General features: G+C 37.1%; 1 protein-coding gene across 1 annotated transcript; it reads right to left on the reverse strand.

The window, feature by feature from the left end:
• Positions 1–7,493: 7,493 nt before the first annotated feature.
• inpp5ja (inositol polyphosphate-5-phosphatase Ja) lies at positions 7,494–21,400 on the reverse strand (the record flags this gene model as incomplete). Its single annotated transcript, XM_079804119.1, has 12 exons — positions 7,494–7,967; positions 9,024–9,128; positions 9,392–9,457; positions 10,444–10,581; positions 10,903–11,113; positions 11,194–11,303; positions 12,198–12,309; positions 12,959–13,134; positions 16,009–16,125; positions 17,509–17,617; positions 17,838–17,945; positions 20,754–21,400. 12 exons carry the CDS (start codon positions 21,398–21,400, stop codon positions 7,494–7,496), a joined length of 2,373 nt encoding a protein of 790 aa, XP_079660245.1.
• Between the last annotated feature and the right edge of the window lie 792 nt (positions 21,401–22,192).

Genomic DNA, 22,192 nt, shown 5'->3' on the forward strand with positions numbered 1-22,192 from the left:
TGATGTTTGTTTTTTGATCATTGTCCTGATGGAAGATCCAACCAAGGCCCATTATAAGATTTCTAGCAGAGGCTGTCAGGTTTTGATTTTTTTATCTGTTGGTTTTTTCTAGAATCCATGATACCATGTATCTGAACAAGATGTCCAGGACCTCCAGCAAAAAAAAAAAAAAATAGGCCCACAACATTAAAGATCCAGCAATTACTCATTGTGATGAATGATTAAAGGAATTTGGCCTTTGTGTTTACTATACTCCTGTGGAACAGTAAGTCATGGCTGGACAATTTCATGCTCCTTTGGCACCCTGCAGTGCTAAAAAAAATAAATATGAATGGGAATATACTTCAGAGATATATTACTCATAACAAATTCTAGGGGTGCCAATAGTTGTGGCCAATGTGTTTTGGAGAAAAAGATTTATTTCATAATGTGATTTCCCACCCACTTTCAATTCTTCTACTTTAATGAAAGGTTAGATCAAAAGAAGATCAAAAGGATAAACAGTGCAGGTTTATTTGTACAGTTATCTTTGATCATATTTACCAGAGGTGATATTCTGACCACAACTGTATATAGCCTATAGGCCTGCACATAACTGTTCCGCATGATTGCAAGCATGAACTGTTTAATTCATGTTCAATTGCACTATCACACACTTTCTCTCAGCATGGGGCCTCTTTTATCCCGTCTAATCTGCAGGCAGTAATTTCTTAGAGTGCCAGGAGGTGCAGAGCCCGTGGGCTTTAGACTGCAACACAGAGGTCATTGAGTCCGTCGATCCATATCTAACCTCAGATGTGCTCATGGGGTCCAAAAGTTTGAGACAACTTGCAAAATGCTCCTCTTTGCATTTTTCAACTTTTTTTTTTTTCATTTTGAGAATTCGAGTGCAAGGTCGAATAAAAAAATGAACATGAATATTTTGAAATATCTTTTGGGAATCAAAGGGAATATCCCTTTGCTTTAATGACAGCAGCAGTCAAACTATGTGAACAAAACCTGACAATCAAATCTCACCGGAAAATGTAACTATTTTATGAGATGACATTTTTGTATGAATTCGTACGATGCATCGAATTAATATATATTTAGAAAAAGAGTTGCAGAAGTTTAGACCACCCCTTAACTGCCACTGGGCCGTAAGCAGATTGTACAAAAAATTAAGCCACCAACACCAAAATGTAAAATAGTTACAAATTGCCATGGTATTGTTTTGCCATGATCAAGAACATTTGACTTTGTGCCAGGACTTAAATCATGTTTATCAGGCATTTTGGAGACACAACATCCCTATGAAATATTAGATATTATTATGAAAATGTTGCCAACAATTACTCCCATTATTACACTTCTTTTTCTCATTACATCTTGCACCAAGAACACATTAATATGCAAAGAGTCACATGATCAGTGTCACAAAATGATTTCCATTATTGGCTTATAGTGCAGATTTATACATAAATAAATAATCTTTAAATTTAAATGTAAATTTACCCTCATCATTTTTTGCTTACTTGCAGGTTTAAATGAAGAAGAAAAAAAGCCAGATTTTCAAGTGTGGCCTCAGATTGTTTTTTTTGTTTTTGTTTTTAGTTTTTTTTGTCTTCCTCCCAATTAATTATAATTATATATAATTCTGTAACAGGAAATAAATGTGATGTAGGAGAATTAGACACAAGGCCATTTGGTCTTTGGTATTTGATTCCAGGAAGTAGTGCTTACAACACCTTGCTGTTATTGCTCTTTGTGTTGTAAATTGGTACGTTATGATGTAAAGAGTGAACAGCGCTCCTTGATTGTGAGCATTCATTTGCAAGTGTTTGTGAAGAAAACAAGCTCTGGGATTTAAATCAGCCATCAATGCTACTTTTTTAAACATTGGCCTCTCTTTTAAGCTTTGGGTTTATTATCATATGTCTTATTAGCCTAATGGTGTCAAGACAAGCCCTGAAAGCAGTTTTGTGTGATTTGTTTGTGCAGTTTTATGTTTTTATTTTATTAGCATTTTACTGTTGAGGTGTTTTATTTTCTGCAATTACCATTACGTGTTTTTACTGTATTGCAATAGCATGACTTAAAATGAGCTTATATATGCCATTCAAAAGTTTTTGATCTGTGAGATTTTTAATGTTTTTAAAAAAGTCTCTTATGCTCACCACGGCTCATTTATTGGTTTAAAAACACAGCAACAAAAAAACAAAACAAAAAACAGTAATATTGTGAAATATTATTAAAAAGTAAAATAACTGTTTTCTATTTGAATATATTTTAAAATGTAATTTATTTCTGTGATGCAAAGCTGTATTTTCAGCATCATACTCCAGCCTTCAGTGTCACATGATCCTTCAGAAATCATTCTAATAAGATGATTTGTTGCTTAACCTCCTGGGACCCAGGAATATACTTTTGTCCACTGTAGTGGACATTATATTTTTATGAATTTCTCTGACATCATATATGTCACAGTTTTAACACTGTTTTAACACATTCAGGGCTTTGCAGACGGGGGCATCGCAAGCAATTTTGGGCCCTATAAGAATATGATGCTGGGCCCTCTATACCGGACCAAACATACAAGCCAACCTAGCTTTCCAAAATCTTTGTCTGCAATTATAATACTGACCTATTAAGCTCCGCTTGCTCAACCCAGAATGCCCTTTGTGACATTCCGCACTCAAGTGCACACATAAAGCTTGCCACAAAGAAGCAGCAAAAGTTATGATTATGAATGTGTCAAAAATAGCAAGGAGACATTTTAATTATTTATTAATAAACTAGCATTTTCTCAAGGTGACGACTCGCCATCTCCGTAGTAGTGTACGCGCCAAGAGAGAAATGCACATTTCATACAGATTACATAATCAGAGAATAGCCTATTTCTTTTCATTTTTAACTGTTTTATTTGAAAGTATACATTTCTATAGAGAAATACGTCATGTCTGTGAGGCAAGTAGTAGAGTTTTGGTTCACTTATGAGATGCGCTCTAGTTCTGCTAGGTGATAGCGCCAGCGCCTCCATGTCAGGATTATTGTCTGCTATATTTGCTTATTATTTATTAAAACCAGGCAATTGGCTGATGAAACTTTGATTAAAATTAAGATACAATTTATACAAAACGAAATTCATTTTAAAGAAAGGCTTTCAACAAAGTCAAAATCATGTCTGACCCACGCCATGTCTCCCGGTATATTACTCATCTTATGATGTGTCCCATCATGCTGTTCACTTTTCATAATCAACATAGATGACATTAAAAAAATAACAGTATAATATTCAAACATAAATATGAAACTAAATAATTTTTATTAATGGCTACAACAATTAGTAGCCCCTACAGTACAGAGAAATTCCATGTCGGAGCGGGATTTGAGCAAACGCTGGTTTACCGATGAGCGTGAGCGGTTCATGAGTGGAGCGTTTTGCCGGAAATGCCGAAATAAGCCATAATTTTGTTTTATTTGTAACTCTTTGGTAGATTATAAATTTATATTACATTACTACTAGTACTGTTACTACTAATAAAACCAACCTCTGGGGGGCCCCAAAAGTGTGTGGGCCCTTAGAATCGGCCTAACTCCCCCCCTTAGCGGCGCCCCTGTCTGCAGAGATATGTTTGGAGATTTCACCAGGACAACAACTTTTTCTTGGTCTTTAAAAATGGCTGACAGCAATGTTTAGCACTCTTATGGAAATATGATATTTTGTAATTATAATTTAAATCGGATTAATTTTCAAATTGTTTGTTATAAATCAACATCTCAGGAAAATTTTATGGGGTTTCTAATCAAAATATGACTTTCTCTTACAAAACAGGGCATTGATTTCATAAATCTCTGTAGTGGACGCCAGGACTTAAATCATGTTTATCAGGCCTTTTGGAGAGACACAAGTGAATAGGGAAAGAAATTACATATCAATATTCCTATGAAATATTGGATATTATTATGAAAATGTTGGCAACTATTACTCCCATTATTACACTTCTTTTTCTCATTACATGTTGCACCAAGAACACATTAATATGCAAATTAGTCCTGGTGACTTAAAGAAATTAATAAAGCAATTTATTCAATTTATTTATTATTTAAGGATGCATTAAATTGATCAAAAGTGACAGTAAAGACATTTATTATGTTATAAAAGATTATATTTAAATAAATGCTGTTCTTATAAAGAATCAAATGTTTTATACAACAGTTTTCAACATTGATAATAATCATAAATATTTCTTGAGCAGCAAATCATCATATCAGAATGATTTCTGAAGGAACATGTGACACTGAAGACTGGAGTAATTCTGAAAATTCAGCTTTGGGATCACAGGAATAAATTACATTTTAAAATATATTCAAATATATATAGAACACATTTATCTTACATTATATATATATATATATATATATATATATATATATATATATATATATATATATATATATATATATATATATATATATATATATATATATATATATATATATATATATTTTTTTTTTTTTTTTATAAAACAAATGCAGCCTTGGTGAACATAAGAGACTTCTAAAAACAAATCTTACCGATCAAAAACTTTTGAATGGCAGTGTAGAATTTTATGTAACAAATAACCACAGAAACCTCAATTAAATCCAGATGAATAGTTTTGAGCAGGTCTGACACAAAGGTCGATTGTGTTACCACAAGTGTAAAGTTCTGCAGGAATGTATGAAATGCTGCCAGACAAAACAATTTTTTTTATCTTTCTTTAAATGAATGCAGGATGTTTGAATCCATTGCACTGCGCGTTTATTTACATGAATGAGAAACTTGCACTTGGCAAGGTTTGAGATTGAAGGAGGAAATAACTCTTATGTAGGCCTATAATCACGTTGCAGCCAGGTGATTGTTTTTGCTTGAGGGAGATGATTTCGAAACAAATTCAATTGCACAACGTTTGCTGTCAATTATGAGTTAACACCTTGCAATACATAACCAGACTCTTGCTCTCTGGTTCTGGCATTTGAACTTTCATAACGAACACTGCTTTCATAATTTGTCTAATAGCCTCCAGGTCTGGAAGAGTTTCCAAAGTCTCATTCCTAAACTCAGACTGGGAGTGACTCAAACTCAAACTGAAAAGAAGCCTACTTTAATGCTTCTTGCTTTAACCTACAAGCATGATAGTGATTCTGATTAGCAACATTTTCAAGGTTGCTCAAGAGACTAGCCGTTTAAAAACAGCGTTTGAGTGTCACTCCACATGACTCAATAATTGGTGACAAAACTGCATTTTTTCTTTAATTTTTAGGGTAGCTAATGTTGTGTCCTTGTAGTTAATTTTGACACGCTTCTGTATTTCACAGTTCATGCTGAGGACCACACACCACAGGACAAAATTTGACTTTAAATTCATTTAAAAATAAATAAATAAAATACATAAATATGTAGAATTGATAATCAATGATTATAGACAATCTTGGGGTTCTTTGCTTTTCAGCTAAATGATCAAAAAAATATACATTGTTTTTTAAGGAAAGTTAATTCGACATTTCTGCCCAATTACAGATGATATATTGACACCATGATGAGTAAGTAATACATAAGGTGAAAAGTGCATTTTCATGACCTTGAGGTGAGTGTTTTTGCACCGTCAATATGCGTTCACGCACAGACCACGCACGAGTTTCACCCAGCTCAAACAGATCAAATAAAGCCACTCATGTTATAGATGAGCAGAGCTGATGTGATTGGTTGCCTTCCATCAGCCGCTCCTGTCAAAGGTTTGCTCCGTTTCAGGAGAGGCTGTTGGCTTGAAAGATACCTCGGCAAAGCATGATGGGTGTTAATGAGTAACTTATTCTAAAATCAGGAATGGTGGTCTTAGCATGTAAAACCTCTGACGTATCACTACTGGACCCATTTATTATGAAATTGGTATTAATAGACTGATATATTGGTAACTAATTGGACGACATTTTTATGATGACCTGTTCTGCATTACTTGTGCAAATTGTCGACTGGCTAATTAACTGAAATGGCCTTTTCACTAAGTGTCAGTTCTTATCAATTTAAAAATTAATCTTTAAAATAGCCTATATATTCCTTTAAAGTCAGTTGCTGCTATCAGTGATTTTACCATGGTAAACAAGATTTCAAACACATGGTAATATCACTGTATGATGTCTTGCTTTTTTTATATACATGTACACTACCATTAAAAGTTTGTGGTCAGTAAGATTTTATAAATGTTTATTAAAAGAAGTCTCTTCTGCTCACCAAGGCTGCATTTATTTGATCAAAAATACAGTAAAACAGTATGAAATATTATTAGAATTTAAACCATATATTTTAAAATGTAATTTATTCCTGTTATCACAGCTGAATTTTCAGCAACATTACTCCAGTCTTCAGTGTCACATGATCCTTCAGAAATCTTTCTAATATGATTTGATACTCAGTTATTATGTTGGAAACAGTTGTGCTGCTTAACATTTTTGTATATTTTCTTCAGGATTCTTAACAGAAAGTTTAAAAGAACAGCGTATCTTTGAAATTGAAATCTTTTGTAACATTATAAACGTCTTTCCTGTCACTTTTGATGATTTTAATGCATCCTTGCTGAATAAAAGTATTTCTTTTGAGAAAAAAATCTTACTGACCCAACAGTTATCTATATCTACACTCTCTCACACTCTCACACACACACACACACACACACACACACACACACACACACACACACACACACACACACACACACACACACACACACACACACACACACACACACACACACACACACACACACACACACACACACACACACACACACACACACACACACACACACACACACACACACACACACACAGTTCTTTTTTATTTCATGAAATACTAATCTTTTTCAAATCCTGCAGGTTTAAATTAGATTTGGAAGATTTTCCCAGATTTTCCGTGTGGTCTCAGACTTTTGGACCCTACATTATGTTGCCATTATATTGACTCTAGATCAGCGCTTCCCAACTGGTGGCTTGCAAACTAGTTAAAACAATAAAATAAATAGGATTACCAACTTTAAAAAGGGAAGATAAAACATCCAATATTTTTCTTGTTGATGTCAATCACCAATCTCTACATATTAGGCATTAAAACCCAGCCAACTACTAGAGTAAAGGCTGAGATAAATGCTGACATCACTGTTTGCTTTGATTCTACGTTAACAGCACAGGTTGTCCTGCACTATAAGGCGAATGTGCAATGTTGTAGTGTCACCATTTACAATCTTTCGTTAATAATAATGCAAAATGGATAGACCCGTTGAATCTCTATTGGCAAAGCCACTGGGAAATGAGAGAGAGTTTGTGAAACAATTAAGCACGACAAGGCATGAGATCACAAACAACTGCAGGTTTGAAAAGCGTCAGAGGACGACCTGGAACAGGCCATTTCTCTAAAGTTGCATTATGATATCTGCTAAAGTCTAGAAGTTAATTGAAGGAAGGGGTGGCGGGATTGGTCAGAGAATCTCATCCCCTGCTTTTTCTATCTGAGCAGGCCTGGACTCTCCTAAAATGGCTGCTATCAGAGCCTCCGGAGCGCTGATTCCGTTCCTGGGAGACACAGGGCTTCGTGGACTAAGAGGACTGAGGGAGGGCGAGGTTAATGTGTCTGGAGAAACCAGACGCTCTTTCTTGGCATTGGCCAAAGGGTGCGGGGAGGAGCTCCGCGCGGGGCCGTCACGGGGACGTGGGCACAGGCTGAGAGACTGCAGAGACGGAAGGGGTGATGTGGATAGTGCAGGTACGGCGGGGCTGCGGCTACGCTGCCGCTTCTGGTGGTGGTGATGCCGTTTGCCAGTGTGGTTTCCAGGGCTGGGACTACGAGAGATGGGAGCCAACAGGACCAGCGTACTGTCATCTTCAGAGCTGACATCTGAACTGTCAGAGTGCGGACACACTGGTGCAGATGGTGTGGACATGGGAAGCTGCACCTGTGAGGAAAATATACACAGAGAATGAAAAGTTGTATACAAATAATATATATTGACGATTTGAATGTTACATAGAAGTTAAAGGAAAATCTATTTCACATTTTTAACATTCTTTCTTCCACAGAACACAAAAGGAGATTTTTTTTTGTTTCATGCCCTTTTTAATGCAATTACGATGAAAAGACAAATGTATGTCGTTATTCACAAAAAATATTGACATCTGCCAACTTGTTCATGAGTTCATGAGAGAAGAAACAATGTTTGTGTTGTGAACAATTTAATTTTTTCAGTTAAATCACTTGATCAATCAGTTTACAAAATTGATGTGAATGGTTTATTCATGGTTCGTCTGGTTTAGTCATCAACTCTGGGATATTCAGAGTTTTGTTTGAGGCAGTAGCAAGCAAACAATTGTCTTGAGTTTTCTGTCTGTGAAATAACGAGTGCTTACTAACTTTGGACACAAAGTCTTCACAGTTCATTTCACACTTTTCAGTTCATGTCTATTCAGGCAGTCTATTATTGTGGTATCTTTTTAGATTTAACGGCCCTTAATCAGCATGTAAAACAAAACAAATTATGATCAGTCATTTTATTTGTCAGTCTAAGTGGGCTTTTTTTTACCTGAAGAGGCTTTGCAAGACATATCTTACGTAGTGAATGTTTGTAAATATTTTTACCACAGTGGTTTTGGTTATAACAACTTTACTGATAAAACCTCTTTGAAACCATGGAACAGTGTATTTCACACTGTGGTATATTATTTCTTATTTCTAAGACGGTGTGTGCTTTCATTATGTGGTGTCTAGCATCTAGTTGCAAATTCAAATGTCACAACTGAGTATATGTTTGTAATTTGTGGATATCCTGCCTCGAATACAAATCAAGGCTGCAATCAATACTTCAAATGTTGACAAAGACGATGTCAGAGCACAATGACCTAGTCATCATGCCCTTGTAATAACACACTCAGAGCTTCTGAGCTGCTCATTCAAACCAAACTAATATTTGTATCTGTGCAGAATCAGAATGTAGCTGTGTAAAAGCAGTGTGGACCTGAAAAGGTTCTGTCACTCCCACGATGCTGTTCGTGTTGTTACTGTAAAATCCCAGAATATATTCCCCCGGGTCTCTAGGTAAATCTTCCTCAGAAAATGTCACCTGAAGGTCATGAAAAAACAAGTTACAGGAGATACAGATGATAGTCAGCACTGGCTACACTATAAATCTACTTTGTTAGTATTAATACTGTTCAGTGATCTTAAAGCTTTCAATCCAAGATTATCCAGGAATGATTTGATTTTGGGATTAAAGCATTGTCCAGTGAACACAAGAGAGATGTAAAGGTCAGGGTCAGGTTGCTAATATCTTTCAGATCTCCAGGAAACATCTTACACACATGACCAACAATTTTCATGTCATACCTGTGTCGAATGCTCAGATTTGGCCCAAACATATGCAGCATAATCCTTGTGGTGCTTAAATCCCACCTAAAAAAAGGCAATAGATAAGTAACATGAAGTATACAAACAATTTATTTAATTTTATATAGAGGTGCAGATTTGATGGGGGATGGGTGTCTGCATCTTTTATTGTCATCAACATTTAGGATTTAGTAAACTTTTAATAACTGATAATTAAATCATAAATAGTGGACAAATAAACAATATTTTGAAATGAATAAATAATACAAATGAAATCAAAGTGGTAAAATATCTGCAGTGTATTAGCACAAAAGGTGAATAAACATCGGATTGAATATTTCTGTATAGACAAAAAACAGGTACATCATGATCAGGTTGCAAGCTAAGCAATTTATCAACATCAACCAAATCACATGTTCTAGCAATGGTTTAAAGTAAAGAGAGTTAAGTGAAGTAAAAGTGCATTTGTATTCATACACTGTCCAGATGAGAACATGAAAATAAATCTCTAGTGTAAATAAAGTGAAAGAAAAGAGAACGATAAAGCAGGTCAGATCACAGAGTTAAGTATTAGATAAATAATAACTCATGTCATAGTTTTCATGTAATTCCCACATTACAAAATGTTCTTTAAAAATCTTTGTTTCTGTTGCTTGCTGCGGTGCTTTTGTATAAGCATTGTGTAAAAATAAGATTGTATCAACAAATTAGGCTAGACAATTCCTATAAAATAAAAGTAAGCAAAAGAACTATAAGCATTTCCTAGGTTAATTTCCATGAAAAGTGGTAAGACTGGAAAGCTCTGTTTGTTGAATTTCCTGACCAGCCCAACATAGCAACACCGGCTCAACCAATGGCGTGAGTTTGGGGGCAGGACTATTTTTTCCTTGACCAATAGTAGGCAGGAAGAATGTTTGGGAAAAATTAAGGTTAATAGAGTTAATGACACCTATTAGAACATCATTGTGATTAATTATTATAATAACATAATGTGTGTAATTTTTCAATTTAACTAGATGTTGTTTTATGTGAAAATGCCATTCATGCATTACCTTGTACAGTCCCACCCAGTCCCATGAACTCCTCTGAAAGCCGTGTGCCATTGTGAATTTGGCTGTTGCATCAGAGAACTTGGTCCATTCTTTCTCCACTTCCAGTGTCACTAATGGTAGGTTCACCTTAAAGGGAAACTGATGGGACAGAAGTGTACTTGTGTAGCAAATCTTAGAAAACATTGTAGGCATTACTACTATAATACATATTCATGTTTTTTAGACATAATTAATAACCTTTTCTCCCTTTACGGAGGCCAGTAAACAAACAAATCAGTCCAACAAATCAATCCATTTTAATTTATTAGCAGTGTGTCTGAGGCCATAAGCTAAAATTTTTTAACTCGTAAATGTCAACGTGTCAGGATAATAAATATCTCACATGACACTGTATGCCTAAAATACAGGCAGTGCTGCTCACAGACTATCCAGTATCTTTCCCGCCATTTTTAGACTCACATGCAAAGAGAAGAGGGCGGACACTGGCTTGTGATCGCTAATAGTGAAGCCCATGTGACTGCGGTAGAAGTGCTGGGAAACTCTAGTGGCGCCGCCCAGCCATGAGGTCAGACCCCGCTGCAGGGCGGAATATTGGGACGGCACGGGGGAGCCCGTCCTGCGCAGACGCCACAGGATACGATCTGTCCATGCAGGTTTTCTCTTTTTTGTACTAGGAAAGAAAGCCAGGTTTGAACGAGAGGCCAGAGAAACAGAAAGACTCCTGAAGAAAAGCATTACACAATCCCACACCTTGTGTCATAAGTGTGTGTTCCCACATCAAACTTGTAAGATGGCGGGAATTTCAGGGGTCCTTCCATAAATCCCTCCAGAACGGATTCGCTTTTTTTCGCCAAGTTGAGCTGTGACAAAGACAAAACAAAAAGACGAAATGTTCTTTCACTTTATCTTTTTAACAACAACCCAATCCAGTATTTTTGTGTTGTATCTGAGTGCACATTAACTTTCTGAAGAACTGAATCAAGCCGCTTTGTTTATAGTTGTATTACACTGACCTCTAGTGGTAACAAATTGAAAAATCATATAGCCAAGATCTGTACAGGGACTCCTGGTGTTTTGTGACTGAGATAAGTACAATTTTCTGAGCTTATCTGTGTCCAACGTTGATTCAGCAATGTACATACGTCCCCTTGAAATCACATGCACCTCTGCAATCAGTTTCCTTAGTGGCCCCGTTCCAAATGGTGCACTTGATGTAGACTTGAGGCCTTGTTCTACATTCATTTTATGATTCAAAAGGGTGCTCATAAGCACTATTCAGGCATACTTTCCAAAAGGGTCACTGTAATTTTGCCAAGTAAGACATTCCTGTCCGAAAATTGAGTCCTAACCCTATCTCAAACCTAACCCTACCCCAAACCTAACCCTACCCATAACTAATCCCTAAAATCAGAGGGAAATTATAGGTGAATAACAAGCCTAAACTTGACATAAACTGTAAACTTGTCCCTCAAATCTGATTGGTTGATTGGAATGTTGTTCCAGGATCAACAAAGATGTTGATCCAGGAACATTATGTACTTTGTGAATTCAAGTTCACCAAAAAATAATATACTTAAAGGTACATTAAATACAATTAGCTGAAATTTAGAGTGCTTTTTTGACCCACTTTAATAGGACTTATCTTTATATGTAATTTCATAATTACTTCTTTTACCTACTTAACTACAAGTGCACATTCAATACAATTAAATGCATTTCTTTTTAACATTTATTCCAAATTTTTGCTCTCTTACCTGATCTTTTTCCCACAGTAGAGGCAGTTTGTCATTCTCAATTGCACTTTTCACCACGTGAATATCATAACCTTCGATTCGGAAGTTCAGATCACCGAACCAGAACACCACACTGTAAAAGAATGCAATAATTTCCAATGAACCCAACAGGTCAAAGTTCATCAGTATACAGCCACTCAGATTAATGATCAATTGTCAGATAAAACGGTACCACATAAAGTAATTTCAAATGAATATTTCATATCCAGTTATTTATTTATATGGCAATTAGCTTTGTGTCAGAGTTTCAGTGATGATTTTGTGATGATAACTGGCTGACAGCACATTATATGAAAGATTATTTAAAGCAATACTAAGTTTTGATTTACAAAAAAGTTATTAATGAGAAAGAGCAAAAAGGCATCCTCCAAACCATCTTTTCAAAAATATAGTTTTATAATACAGATTCATATTTTATAAATAATTTGCATAATCTATGCATAATTTGCATGTTAAGTCATATCTGTACACAGAGAAAAGTAGCCCCGAACAAGAAAAATCAAACATGGATCATTCAAAACAACAAACCTCAGTTGAATCAATGGCTTTAAAAACAAATAAATTATTATTATTTAATAATCCATATCCATGTGTACACTAGTGCCTCAAACACGTTCAGTTTAATGTTTTAAGCACTAAAGGGCCAAAACGTTACATAGTGTAGCTTTAATAGTACATAAGTAAGGCTAGTCAACAAGGATCTGTTTTTCTCAGGTACCCACTCATGATCCAGCACGCCCACGGCGGTGCCGCCCTCAAACTGCTGCTGCTGTAGGATGCTTTCAAAGTCCTCCATCCGCTGCTCAAGGTTACGCATGTGAGCCGGCAGGTGGCAGTTGAGAAAGCAAACAGGGTGTCCAAAAACCATCATGCGTGCACTCACGCCTCCTTTATTTCCCTGAGACAAACATGTAGAGGCAGAGGATAATGGGAAGACATTAATAATACAGCAGCTCTGCACTCCATAGTAATGGTGTCCTAATGGTGGATGAAAAAATAACATTATTACAGAAATTATTCACTCACCCTCATGTTGATCCAAACTATTATGCTGTAATTTTTTTTCATAGAACCCAAAAGGATTTTTTTTTAATTTTTAATCTTCATGCAGCTCTGTAGTGACCATAGATGTCAAACTCTAATGTAGAACAAACACAATTTAGGTTTCTTCTTCACACAAAACTATTGAATTACTTCTAAAGTGTAATTCATGAACATACTGGGATTAATCTTGTTTGTTAACTAAAACTTAAAAAAAAAATTGTATTTGCTAAAATAAAATATTGAAACAAACATGATAGATGAAAAACAAACTTAAAAAAGTGGAAATAAAATAAAATAAGTAGTCTAAGTACTAAAAAATGAGAAACGCAAAACAAAATTACTAAACGCAACTGAAAATTGTTCATTCAATTTGGCATGTGATTCAGTCTCACATTTAAAATGATGTAAAGACCATTTTTAATACCTTTTAATTATAGTTGTCTCTTTTTATAGCTCGATAAAAAGTTATGCTATGCTGTTTGCAAAATGGAGCAAAAACTATAGATCTGCTTTGTTGTAACTTGGAAAGTGCTGATGCTCAAACACTTTCTGGAGCCTTGGTAGATTTGTAGACATGTACATTTATTTTGACATATCTTTTTCAGTCTTTCATTAGTGAAAGATTTTGTTTCTTAAAGCTGCAGTCCATAACTTTTTTTGGTAAAAAATGATCCAAAATCCAAATTTTTTTTTTAGCAAGTACATAACCAGTCAGTGTTCAAACTATCTCCTTACCTTAGCCCGATTCACAACGGTAAGCTTGTATGTGTTATACTTTGAGTGATACTGGTGGATTTCCGCTGGAAATTCGAGCATTTATTTGCGTCATTACATCACGTCTGTATACATAAAGAAGGAGTCCGGCTCGCATGTGAGGATGCTGCAGGTGGCGGATCATTTATAGCCTTTTCTCACAGCAGCTGGAATAATTTAACTTATCATTTTGATGGCGATTGTAATCCAGAAAGGTCCAAACGACAATCGTGAAAACTGGAGATTCACCCGTAGTCAAAAGCAAAAGATTAGACTGTACGGAAATGTAAATCTACAGGTAACGCTAATACACACTAAATACACATAGTCACGCAATGCTGATGTTAACATTAACAATTTGAGAACAAAGTATAACAATAATAATATTAATTTGCACGGTTTGATGTGATATGAGCTAAGCGATCGTTAGATTTAATCAGCAAGCCTGACGGACAGCAAGCCGCACATACTCCTCAAAACATTAGATTCATCCACGCTGAGGAGCCATGACGAAGCACAACCCACGTAAAGACGTTATTTCTGCAAATAACTGCAATTGCAGGTTTCAAACAGGGATGGCGACAAAGAGGCAAAACTTACGGACTGCAGCTTTAATTGTTGAGTAAATGATTCAATGGCTGCATTTGAAACCTGGAAAATGCTGCCTTCGGAGGACATTTCAAGGTAGGAAGGCATCAAGGCACGTCCGAATCTAATGTTAGCTTCACTTCCTGTCTCCTGAGATACCTTCATCTGATCGAGTTTTGAAGGCAGCATAAATGTATCCTTCGCTGCTTTTGATATCCCACAATCCTGTGCGTTCCATTCTGTGACAGTTGAGCTAGAAAAAAAAGATGTCGTCCGAAAGTTGCGTTTTTCTGGTCAGTTTGTGTGTAAATGTACGTTTTGGACCAACATTTTACACTTCTGATATCATTTCTAGTGAGAAATTACTAATGTAGTAATTAAATAATTGTTTAGATCTCACCAAAGCTCTCTCTATTTTGCTGTAGATCATTAAACTGTTACACTGCCTTAGAAGTCTGTCCAAATCAGTTTCGTGAGGTGCCTTCAAGCACAAACACTGTCATTGTCTGATAAGGCAGCGAGGCAACAAGTCAGCCTTCAATGTTTTCGGACACAACCAATGACTCACTCATAACACTCGCTTGTCGCCATTTACTGGGTAAAAATTAAACTGCTGCAAACCTACTGAACAAATCGCTAAACAAATCTTTTTGGTGAACAGATTCAAAAGATTCAAGCCACTAGAATGAATCAAAATCCCCACCACTACTTTTTTATCTGCCTATTTGTCTGTTTTAGAGCTTGACAGATGTGATCACTTTGAACTGTTGTTGGAACGACATGAGGATGAGCAGATGAGATGAGCAGAAGAACTATCTCTTTTAAAACTGTGCTGAGAAGGACAGGTGTGCTGGGCAGTCAAGGGTGAAATGGGCTGTGCAGAGACTTGCAGTTTATTATCAGCACTAGTGCTGCAGTTCCCATGGGTTGTGCTCTTTCTTTCTAGGTAACGCACTGGGGAGATCTGAGAGCTGCTGTGTGTGTGTTTAGTCTGTATTTGATCAAGCAGAAATGAACCTGATGTGTGTGTTTGTGCACTGCAAGACAGATCAGAAACAGAGCTGCTGCGTGTCCTACTGTGCCCTACTCAAAGGAGGATGCTGAATGAGCCTGGAGCCATGCTGACAACAACACACAGCGGGGTCACACGCACAAACACGCTCACGGTCACATACACAAAAACACACTCGCAGCCTAATTTCCACAGTCTCTCTTTGACTCCGCTTTTCCTGTAATCATCAAAGACATCACAAGGCTGGGGGTTGCGACATTATGCACATGTTTGATGTTCGACATTAAAGTTTTAATGTAGCACAACAATCACTGATCACGTACACGTTTAGAAATTATTCACTCTTTCCCAGAGGACTTTGCTCACATGACTCACCCAGTAGCCGCCCAGGCCAGTGCGTGTGCTTTGAGTTTGTACTCCTCTGAGGAAGGGAAGGTGGCAGAATTTGGAAAACACCAGTAAGAAAACCCCCTGCATCCTCTGAGACGCCACCTAGAGAAATGTAAATACATTTCAAGATAAACCTCCTAGTATGGTGTTTACTACGGCAAACATCAATATTTCAATTTCAACAAACCTCTAAAGCCCGAAGTATACATCATCTTTTATGCTTTAGATATACCAAACCAAGATGGTGCACTTGTATATTACTATGAATGTCAGCGCACATACATGCTAGAAAGTGTCATCCATGTCCAGTGTCCCCGCTATTTCTGTTCAGAAGTTATCACTGATAACTTGCTTGTTTAAAGTTGTGTATATCTTTTAACACCTCACCCAAGTGCTTGTCAGTGTGCTGCTGCTGCTACTGTACGGACTTGCTACTGCCATTAGAATACACAGACACACTGCAATGAGCATGAAAGATATGCTGCTGCTGCATGAATATGCATACATAAATCCTGTAGGCAGGTGGAGCTGGGGGAGGTGGAAGGTTTCAGAGGACTATCTGTCTTTAGCGACCCGAGACGTCATTCACTACCCTCCTCCTCATACATTTTTTAAAGTTAGACATCAACCTTCTTAGTATTCCTCAATCAATCCATTTTAAACAATATAACAAGAAAAAAAATTATGATTGAATATTTGTTTTTCTGCTAGTTTTTGTCAAAATTGTATAGGGTCGCTAACGACCCGAGGTGTGAAAGATTGTACGTATATGTTTTTTTTCTGCACAATAATAAATGAATCTATAATGATGAAATAAGTGCAATTCACCTTTATTCCACAAGGTGGCAATGTCTGATACACAAAGATGAAGTGACATTTCACTCATAGCGACCTCAGACAGAAAACGAAACAATAATATATATAATCTGCAAAACTTGAAATGGCTCAGCGATTTACTGCAGAGCAAGTACTGAACACATTCAAATATTAGTGTCACTGTCACTTGAAGATGGAGCTGGTGAAGGAAGCTGTCAGTGATCAAAATATTTATTTTGAAGACATTGAAAATGAGTTTTGAGAATATGCGTGAGATCGCGAATATGAGCCAGATGCTGAATGTACTGGGAAAAGAGCTCTGACGAGGACAGTGATGATGGTATAAAACATCTGCTCAAACTGAACCCTTCCAAGCTCCAAACCGTAACGAAATATGATTTATTTTATTCTTCTGTAATTGTTACGCTAATATCAGGAGTTATATATATTATCATGACAGGTATAGACCTATCCATGTTAGATATAGATCTGGGTCGCCAAAGACCCGAATATGTAAGAATGTTTGGCGAAACAGTCATGCATTTAAGGGTTAAGCAAGCAATCTCATTGGCAGCGGAGTCAGCAAAGGCCAATCAGCTTGTGCCATGTGGTAATGTTGAGATACCTTGCAAATTGCATGTAAGAGTAGATATTTGATTTAATACTGACCAACACATATCCAAAACGACTGAGTGTGTCCATGCAGAGCTCACTCCACTGGTCTGTGAAGAGAGCATCTTTAAGCCGCTTGTTTATCATGGAGTTTACTTCCTGCAGTCTAAAGAGAGAGAAAGGGACAGAAGCAGAGAGAAAGAAAGGCAGAGGAGACAAAGACGGGTAGAAGAATACCTTTAAAACAAGGACAAACAGGGCGAGATGACAAAAAGGACACGGAAATGAGAAAACACAAAGAATGCAGAGGAAGGTTAATTAATTAACCAACAACAATGGAAGGTACGTAAGAAAACGGCACTACGCAGCACTTCAGACATTCTCACCCAACAACAAACATGTCAGTGCTCCCATTTTCAACGCCGGGCCCAAACAAGGAAGTGATGTCATCAGGTGGTATACCGGAGCCAACATTCCATGTGATAATATGCACTCTAAAAGGAATAAAGCATACTGTGCCTTTAATGTACATTTTTAAATAAATAGCATTAATTAAACTTCCTACATTGGCAGCTACCTTCTAAGAAAGCTTTCCAACTGAAATAGAATGGAACCTCATAAATGATTTGAAATGCTCTTCATAGGCAGCAATTACACAGTACACACACACACACACACACACACACACACACACACACACACACACACACACACACACACACACACACACACACACACACACACACACACACACACACACACACACACACACACACACACACACACACACACACACACACACACACACACACACACACACACACACACACACACACACACCTTGCAAACAGTGCATAACAAATAACAATATGCTAAAAGCAATATATAAAGTAAATAATATTCCAGTAACCATAAATGTTTAAAAAAATTATCATTACTTTATTGAATTTAGTATATATATAATTTATATATCATTGATATATGTGTTGCTACACTAGGTTTTGGAATCGGAGCTATAGTTTCAAATCCATGGTCATTATCTCCCTTACATTACATCATGGTATTATGAGTCATCAAAATTACTCAAAATAAAATGCCTGGTATGAATGTCACCTGCTGTATTTAATAGCCTCCAAAACATGTTTAGCGCTTTTAACTAATTAGAGAACATGCACGATGAGTAAACAGCATTACGCATTATAAGGGCTCTGGCTGTATTGTCAAAGATGACAGGCTAAAGGATCCAGGAACACATTTGTGTGTCTAGGAATGCTGCCAGCTCAACGCTCCCGTGTCCATTCTGTCACCAGGCTCTGAGAGAAATATTATGCTGATTTAAGAGATGAGAAAATCTCAACTCTGCTAGCATGCGTTCTTTAGGTCTATCATGCTGCCATTCCATTAGACGATTTCTCAGCATTTTAAGCATCTTACCCTCATGTCATTCCAAACCCGTAAGACCTTCGTTCATCTTTGGAACACAAATTAAGAAATTTTTAATGAAATCTGAGAGCTCTCTGTACCATCAATAGGCAGCAATGTCATTGCCACTTTCAAGACATAGTTAAAATAGTCCATGTGACTCCAGTGTTTCAACCTTAATTTTATGAAGCAACAAGAATACTTTTTGTGTGCGCAAAACAACCGCAGAATAACGACTTTATTCAACAATTTCCTCTCGTCTGTGTCATTCTCCTGTGCTGTTGACTTAGTAAATACAGTGCAGCGCTTCCGAGTTCTGTCAGAACGGAGGCTTACCATTGGCCGATGCTGTTCACGTGAGCACCACGACGCATGCGTGTGATGCTGACTCAGGAGTAAGCCAATGGTGAGTCGACGTTCTGACATAGCACTCGGAAGGACTGCACTGTATTTACTACATGAACAGAGTAGGAGAATGACATTGAAGAGAAGAGATTGTTGAATAAAGTCGTTAATTTTGTTCGTTTTTTTGTGCACAAAAAGTATTATCGACGCTTCAGTGGTTTAAGGTTGAACTAGTCACAAAGACTACTTTAACAATGTCTTTACTACCTTTCTTACCTATGGAGGGGTCAGAGAGCTCTTGGATTTCACCAAAAATATTTTAATTTGTGTTCCGAAGATGAACGAATTTCTTACGGGTTTGGAACGACATGAGGGTATGTCATTAATATGCAGAATTACATTTTTTTGGGTGAATTAACCCTTTAAGTCAACAGTTAATGATCCTCTTTCTGACCACATGTAGCAAGTTTGAAATCTGAGGCTGTTACACGCAGTGACCAACGTGCTTTTTTTCGTGCAATTGTCCCATTCTGATCTAGACTTCTCACTCAGCAAATGCAAAACCACATATTGCAGATTTGAGCTGTTAAACCAAACTGAACCTTAAACCGATAGATTCTCTCCCCTCAGGCTGGTGGATATAAGCAAATACAGAAGAAACTCAATCACTGAGTGACAGCAGTCAAATCATATCACTAGATCTGAGAGATATTAAAGCAATATCACACTCGCAAGAGTGAATGAATGAATGAATGAATGAATGAATGAATGAATGAATCAGACTTAATCAACATTTTTGAACAATTAGTTGAATTAACTATTCAATGGTTCACTCATAAAGATGGCTGTTTTTTATTCCTGATCAGTGTTTAAAAGCGAATTGGTTAAATAAATGATTCAACAACGCATGAAGACGCTCACTTGTTTCATTCCTGAATGAATCAATGTTTTTAAACAAACTGACTGAATGAATGATTCAGTGACTCACTCAGAAAGACTGCCATTTGTTTCATTCCTGAATTAATCAGCATTTTAAACAAATCAAAATGCCATAACTGAATATTTCAGTAGCTGAATTTGGAACCGTGTACTAGCATACTACTTTTTTACCATATTGTTATATGGCAGAAATAGTACGAGTAGTAGTATGCTGGTATCTTGTTCCAAATTCAGCAAGTGTTTTTGAACAAATTGGTTGAATGAATGATTCAGTGACTCACTCATAAATACATGCTGAATTCACAACCATGTACACGCATATTACCCTTATTAGTTTTGCTATAGAAAGACTAATTTGAATGAATGACTTATTGATTTGTCACCACCCATTGGCATAATAATGTAAACTGTAGAAAGAGTCAGTGAAAAATCCACAGCAATTATGCATAGACAGAAAAGTGAAAAACAGAAAAACAGTGAAACTTCTCACTGCTATTGGATTGTTGTATCACTCTTGGAATGCTGCTTGACCAATCAGATTCAAGGAACCAGAACTAACTGTTGTATATATATGGACAAGGTATATAACATCTCACCTGAAATCATCCTCTTCGCTGAAGGTCTTGTTCAACTTCTTGTCAGCAGTGTCTCCTGCGTTGGGTACATGTGTTTCTGGACTCAGGATTGTTTGAGGAATGTTGTTAGACAGGGGATTGGGGTTTGGGTTTGAGACTGGTCTGGCGATTAGGTTATTGTGTGTGTTTGCACGGGTGGGCTGTGATGGAGGGCTTGGGAGTGTTGGGGGGTTTAATCTGAGTTGAGAAGTGGGGCTCACTGGGTTTGGGGGGTTGCAATAAGGCAATGGTGATTCGGCTGGGCAGTGCGACAAGAAGTTGGGCGTTGCCGTAGCTTTAACCTGCAAAGAAGGCTCAGTGGGTTTGGAGACTTTGATTGTTGCCTTGGTCCCCAGTGCCGTAGGCCTGGGTCGACTAATGCTGATGCAATTTGTGGTTTGTGCTGTCGAGTCTGGTCTGACTCTCTCCTGAATGGTTGGATTTGTCTGCACTGCTGGGGTCTGTCCCAACACTGGTGGGTTTCCAGTCATGACCATCTGGCAGTGTGGGGATGCAGGCAGTTTGCAGGGGTTTTCAAGCAGGGCTGGGACTGGTGGTTTGTGGAGTCCTAAGACTCCAGTAGGTCCTTCTGGCATAGGGCAGCTCTGAATGGGCTGCATTGGATCCATTTACCTGGGGAGACAATATGAGAGCCATTAAGCTTTTAAATAAACTTTTTAGGTTGGATGCCTGAAGTTTTTAGCTGTTAATTAACATAAAAAAGATTAACAACAAATAGTGCCCATGATAAACAAAAATCTTGTAAAAATACAGTTTAAAATATTTTATAAACAGTATATATAGAGTATATATACAGTATATGCACACACACACACACACACACACACACACACACACACACACACACACACACACACACACACACACACACACACACACACACACACACACACACACACACACACACACACACACACACACACACACACACACACACACACACACACACACACACACACACACACAATATATATATTGTATTATTAATTCATTAAAAGGAACTGCATTTTTTATATTATGTTTCCTGAGGTGCACTCATCATGTTAGTATGATTTTAAATCATAATTTAGAAATAAAAGGTAATTTTCTACCCTGACTTTCACCCTCTGATTTGAACGCTCTGTTTGAAGGGGCGTGTCTGCTGTGAGACTTCAGTGTAAACGCCGACTGCTATGATTGGCTAACATCTTTGCATATGAAATAAGTATTACATGTGGAACTCTCTCTACAACTCTTACAATGTTTTTACTATTACAGCTGTCGAGATTAACTAATCGTGAAAAGTGTTGATTGTCATTATATTTTTATATCTACTCCCGTCGCATTAACAGTTGCAGCGATGAGCGTTGAAGCCGATGACAGACATGAATGCAGTGATCTCGTCATTGCCACTCGATTTC

This window comes from Gobio gobio (genome assembly GCF_949357685.1).
Source record: "Gobio gobio genome assembly, chromosome: 22".
Taxonomy (NCBI): Eukaryota; Metazoa; Chordata; class Actinopteri; order Cypriniformes; family Gobionidae; genus Gobio; species Gobio gobio.